Below are 6,446 nucleotides of genomic sequence, written 5' to 3'. Positions count from 1 at the left end.
GTGAGAGAGAGAGACAGAGAGAAAGGTCTTCCTTCCGTGGGTTCACCCTCCAAATGGCCGCTACGGCTGGCGCTGTGCTGATCCAAAGCCAGGAGCCAGGTGTTTCTCCCTGGTCTCCCATGCGGGTGCAGGGCCCAAGCACTTGGGCCATCCTCCACTGCTCTCCCGGGCCACAGCAGAGAGCTGGACTGGAAGAGCAGCAATCGGGACTAGAACCCAGTGCCCATATGGGATGCTGGCACCACAGGCGGAGGATTAACCAAGTGAGCCAGGGTGTTGGCCCCTACCTGGCAAATTTCAAATGCTTTGTGATTAAGCCTCGTTCATCTCGGGCATTCTGATACTGCACACTACATACGCCCTTCTTAAACTTCAGCAACCAATGTTCCACTTATTTAGAGATTCAGGGAGCTAGAGAGATATAGACTGACAGAGACCTTCCATCTGCTCATTAATTCCCCAAACGTCTGCAGCAGACAGGGCTGGAATGGGACTCTCCCCGGGCTGAGGAAATAGAGCTGGGATGCTCACGACACTGAGGCAGCTGCGAGTCACAGAACAGAAGACCAGAGAGGAGGGTGTTAAACAACCAGCAAACTCCAGAGATCAGGGGTCAGGCCCCAGGGCTTCAGCTGCGTCCAAGGACACTGCCTGAGGTCAAGGAAAGAACGGGCAGTGCCTGTCACTCACACACAACTGCAGACAATGCTGGGTATCACCAGCAGGGACGGAAACACACGCGGGCTGTGGGCAGTGGTACTCCAAAGTGCCTTGCCTCTCCACGCCCATCAGCCCCGTGCTTCCTACTGCTTGCGTCTTCCCTAAGGCTTCTTAAAGGCCTGGCCTGAAAGGATCAAACTTCCTACATGGTTAACTGCACCCCAGAACAAACCTCAAGAACGCTTACAGAAACAAAACCATGTATCCTTGTGTCAGGCGAAACTCACAATGTTTGGGAGCCAATTAAAATCACCAAATATGCAAAGAAGCAAAAATACCTGATATACTTTGTGACAAATGTTTGTAAAGCTGGGTATTTTCTTGGGTTTCCACTTGAGGAATGTCCCACAGGCTTTGTATGCAGCATTATCTTTGTTTTCAACAGATAAGTCAATTCCAAATTTTGATTTTCAATTCAGAATAGAAGAGAGTTCCGTCTTCCTTGACTTCATTATTGTGAGAGAAAGTGACCCAATTACATAGCATCAGGTATAGCAATTTACTGAGATTTATGCTGGACACACTTCATGATTTTTCTGACATATAAGAGTATTTAAAAAGCTGGAAGAATTAATTTAAAGATAAATTTATTCTGGTAGAATACATTTTGTAAAACAAGCATTTTTTTTTTCATAGCATACATTTTCTATGAACTTTCTGAAGACCTCTCATATGTATGGATTTCAAAGTTTTTTGCAAAAAATAACCTTATATTTTAATTCCATCTTCCACAAACTTTTGAAATACCCTCATATGGCATTAATAGTATTTGCCAATAACCTGTATTTTTACCTTTTTACTTTGTCATTGTACTATTATTGATGGACGATAAGTCCAACATGATTGTTGATTTCTTTCTCCTTTCATATAGACATATCATCACATGCCCAAAGGATAATTACCACTATAATTCCTATACAATTTTTAAATTATCGTTGTAATATCAGTCAGATTTGACAGACTGCTCTACCTTGAACTCTACTTTAACATTCATAGTGCCATTGCTGCTTTATTTTCTGTCAACATCTTCCAGATGTGCCCTTTTATTTCCCTTTTTCAGCTTTCTATTTCATTCTGAGTTAGCTTTTTTTTTTTTATGCAATCCAAGGCTCTCCTCTTCTTTGGTAGTTCTGTTTCTGCAGATGACCCATGAAGGGTTATAGATTCAATTGATAAACACGTAGACATTAGTATTTAAATTCCTGTAATTTCAGTAGTAGTCTTGATTAATCTGCCCTTTACTTGTGATATAAATATAAAACTCACCACTGCCTTGAAGTCCAAAATAAGAATATGTATTTTTGATTGACATGTCCATTTTTCACGATGTCTCAACTCAAAGGGAACATAAATGTACAAATTTGGACAAGCACAGAAAATACAGAAAAGAAAGCCATAATAAAAATTGGACTGCACATTGAATGTTGTAGATTTCCGAAACAGGATATGCTGAACTCTGATTTTTAGGAAAAGTGAGTGCTTATATTACTGTTGTCTGGGTACTCTCATTTTGTTACAGCTTCTTTTGTATTTTTGATCACTGATTTCTTTGTGAGGCTGAATCCATCCCACAATCTCTCAGTTCCCTTCCCAATATTCTCAATCAAAGTTCTCTCTATTAACTGATATTGGCTAAAGTTAGACTCTTTCATTTCTCTAATTCTCATATATTGCTGAAAATATTTGTTAGAACTATGTGATATAAAACAGAAACAGAAAAAAAAAGAGACACGAGAATAATAATTAGTATTGGAGTTCACACAGGTGAATTTCATTTCTCCACAGGCACGAACACTACCAGATTTTTATAGTTTATCTGCCATTTATCCAAGGTCAGAGACTTTAAAAACATTCTGGTTTATGAGTCTCATAAGAATTGATTGATGGTCTGGTGCCACGGCTCAATAGGCTAATCCTCCGCCTTGCGGTGCCGACACATTGGGTTCTAGTCCTGGTCAGGGTGCCGGATTCTGTCCCGGTTGCTCCTCTTCCAGGCCAGCTCTCTGCTGTGGCCAGGGAGTGCAGTGGAGGATGGCCCAAGTGCTTGGGCCCTGCACCCCATGGGAGACCAGGAGAAGCACCTGGCTCCTGCCTTCGGATCAGCGCGGTGTGCCGGCTGCAGCATGCCGGCCGCAGCGGCCATTGGAGGGTGAACCAACAGCAAAGGAAGACCTTTCTCTCTGTCTCTCTCTCTCTCACTGTCCACTCTGCCTGTCAAAAAAAAAAAAAAAAAAAAGAATTGATTGATGGACAATTAACAATACAGGCACAATGTGAGTATGCCCTCCATTTCCAATTTCTCTGAACAACATATAAGAAACCACTAGTCTTTCTCCACATAAATGTGCCATTATTTTGTATAAACTGGTTTGATGATACTGGACACATTTGGCTAAGGATCTCAATTGTATTTAATTTACAAGGACAGTGGGTATCAATACCCCCTGCTTACCAATCTGTGTTGCCAGGTGGGTCCCAGGATCATGGCTCACCTGGATGAGCTCCAGACAGAATGGCCGGAGGAGATGTGCATCGTTAGTGACGAGCACAATCATGTCATTGGAGCCGAAACAAAGAAGAACTGCCACCTGAAAGGAAACATCGAGACGGGTGAGAGGGAGGGAGCTTCTCTGTGTTCAGAACCTGTCCCATCAGCTCTTCCCTGCATCTGGCCAATACTCCAAAGAGGGCGTCCGAGAAGATGCGCTTGAGAGCAGACAGCGGACACTTGTGCTGCTGCTGCTGCTGCATCTGTAATGCTCTGGAGGAAACTTGGGAAACGCTAGCCATTTTATTGAGAGCCCTTTTAGCACATCAAATCTTACAACAAACCTTAGAGTCGGACAACTCACTTTGTGCCGTTCGTCCATCAACTTCCTGGGCAGTGGCAAGAGCGACAGGAGTGGGGGCTGGGCAACAGGCTTAGACTCTGAGCCGTGGGTAAATCTCAGGCCTGTGGTATCTGGTGCGGAGTACTCACGTCTTACTCAATACACAATAAAGAGATATAACAGTGCCCACCTCAAAGTGTAGCTGTCAGTAACCACGGTACTGGTATTTACATGCTCCACACCTTCCAATGTGTGCCCAGCAAGTACTACCCGCTGCGGGTAGTACAGCGCGCTCAGCTGCGTGAGAGACTGAGAGGGGAGGAGGGACCCTTTCCACAGAGCTCTCACTCAGCTCACTTCTGTGTCACCCAACTCACACTCATTTTGCAGGGCTGTTGCACGGAGGCTTCAGTGTCATCCTCCTCACTATGAAAGCTCAGTTCTTGGTGCAGCAGAGACCAGATGCCAAGTGCACGTTTCCTAGTGAGCTTACTCAGGTGGAATCTAAGACCCATTGACCTCTGACTTGTGTTTGGTGCCGCACAGAGGGTTGAATAGTTAGCAAACTCATCAAGCTCTATATTGGAAAAGAGTTCTGCTCCAAAAGAATTTACAACTCTAATTTTCTCAAGGAATTGAGAACTTGTTTGTCTTGGAAAGATAGACTGGTGACCTTGAAATTATTTTGTAGTTCTAAAAAATTGAGAGCTTAATATGAATATAATAACTGACTAAGAATTGAAAAGAAGAATTGATGATGAGATGATAAATCAGAATTAAATATGTTTTATCTACTATATGTTGTCTCAGAAGGAGAATGACCCGTTTAGTAAAAGGAAGCTCCCAATAAAGCAGGCCCATTGCCCATTTTTTCTAGGTCCTTTTTCTGAGTCCTTTTCTCGTCACCCTTTATATAACTTGGCAGAACTGGAAGAAAAAGACACCGTGGGAGTAAGAAGGGCAGCTATGCGACGTCTCCAAGCTGAGCTGGGAATTCCTCAGGACCAGGTACCACACTACCGTACATAAAGACATAAAAATGAGCTTTGAGATCTGTTTAACCATTTCAATAATCCAGTTTTAGCTCTTACAGACAAATGATGTCATGTTTTCATCATTTAATTAAAATGCTATTACACAAGCAGGGGACAGTGAACAACAGACGTCCACATCCAGTAATAAATGTCTGCTTCCTCCACAGAACAGAAGCAAGTCTGACTCACAGAATAGCTGTGACACAAACCACGATCTTATCATGTAAGAGTTTCTCTTAGCACCATTCTGAAAGGAAAAGATCCTTGATGAAACTCACACGTAAAACTCTGCAGAACTTTCTTTAGCCTTCTCACGTGGTCTGTCTTTAGAATTCTTACTGTGTTCTCAAAGAATGAAGCGGACAAGATCAAGAATTCTAACCTCTTCATTATGATCTACCCAGCACTTCATTAAAGCTTGAAAAGCGTGTGACACGCAGTTAGGGGTCCAGCACGTTTTCTGAATGCAAACAAAAGGAATGAGTTGTTTTCTATGTAAAATCTTTTCTCTAAGATGGAATTAATGCTGGGTCATTTCCACAAACGATGTAATTTTTATGAAAGGATTTTACCACAAGTGTACTTCAGATGACATCTGGGGAGACCTTGAGATTGTCTTCTGTTTGTAAGGAAAAACCTCACAACGAACCCAGATTCCACAGAAGTCAAAGGCTACCACTATATGACCCAAGAGGAGCTGTGGGAGCTCCTGTACAGGGCAGCCCAGGGACAGGTGAAGGTGACCCCATGGTTTAGGATCATTGCAGAAGGCTTTCTGTTCAAGTGGTGGGATCATTTGCATGACATCTTCCCACACGTGGACCCTGACAAAATATATGGGTTTTAAAAAGACGTGGGAATGTAATGTTCAAAATAATAAGTCATCCCAAACCTATGGTTCAAATGCATGCATTCAGATGATGGTGTGGTAGCAGAAATTGAGTAGTGCAATCCTTTAAGCAATTCCTTTTAGCTTAAAGTTTGATTTCAGTGTTTTATCTAAGTGCTCAGTTATTTTCCTCCAACTCTTAACATTTTTCAGTTATTTCTATAGAAAATATCTTTTTTTTTTTTTTGACAGAGTTAGACAGTGAGAGAAAGACAGAGAGAAAGGTCTTCTTTCCGTTGGTTCACTCCCCTAATAGCCGCTAGGGCAGGCGCACTGCGTCGATCCGAAGCCAGGTTCCAGGTGCTTCCTCCTGGTCTCCCATGCGGGTGCAGGGCCCAAGCACTTGGGCCATCCTCCACTGCCCTCCCGGGCCATAGCAGAGAGCTGGACTGGAAGAGGAGCAACCGGGACAGAATGCGGTGCCCCGACTGGGACTAGAACCCGGTGTGCCGGTGCCTCAAGGCGGAGGATTAGCCTAGTGAGCCGCGGTGCTGGCCGAAAATATCACTTTTCTGCTAAAAGTCTCCCTCTAATGGTTTCAATTTCCTACAATACAGGTAGTCCTAGCCCATTCTAGCTGTAGACACAGGCTCTTGTAAGGGCCATGGCTCTGCACGTCCCCTCTCTGCCTGGTGCTTTGATCATTTATTCCTGGAGAATTTCGCCCACTAAAAATTATGCTATGGGGGACTGCATTGTGGCATTGCGAGTAAAGCTGCCACTTCTCATGCCAGCATCCAGTATGGGCAGCAGTTCGATCCAGCTACTTGCTAACGTACCTGGGAAAGCTATAAAAGTGACTCAAGTGCTTGGGCCCTTGCACCTAAGTGGGAGATTCAGAAAAAGTTCCTGATTCCCTACTTTGGCCTGGCACAGCCCCAGCTGTTGTGGCCATTTGGGAATGAACCAGCAGATGAAAGATCTCTCTGTGTCTGTTCTCCCTCTGTAATTCAGCCTTTCAAATAAAATAAA

General features: G+C 43.7%; 1 protein-coding gene across 1 annotated transcript; it reads left to right on the top strand.

Moving 5' to 3' along the window:
- Positions 1 to 3,203: 3,203 nt before the first annotated feature.
- Positions 3,204 to 5,432, top strand: LOC133773492 (isopentenyl-diphosphate delta-isomerase 2-like). The gene is given in 5 exon segments (XM_062210813.1): positions 3,204 to 3,330; positions 3,942 to 4,034; positions 4,429 to 4,559; positions 5,119 to 5,197; positions 5,200 to 5,432. Coding segments are annotated over 5 exon segments (663 nt in total).
- The last annotated feature ends 1,014 nt before the right edge of the window (positions 5,433 to 6,446 follow it).

This window comes from Lepus europaeus, chromosome 14 (assembly GCF_033115175.1).
Source record: "Lepus europaeus isolate LE1 chromosome 14, mLepTim1.pri, whole genome shotgun sequence".
Taxonomy (NCBI): Eukaryota; Metazoa; Chordata; class Mammalia; order Lagomorpha; family Leporidae; genus Lepus; species Lepus europaeus.
This window is presented reverse-complemented; position numbering and strand designations above follow the sequence as displayed.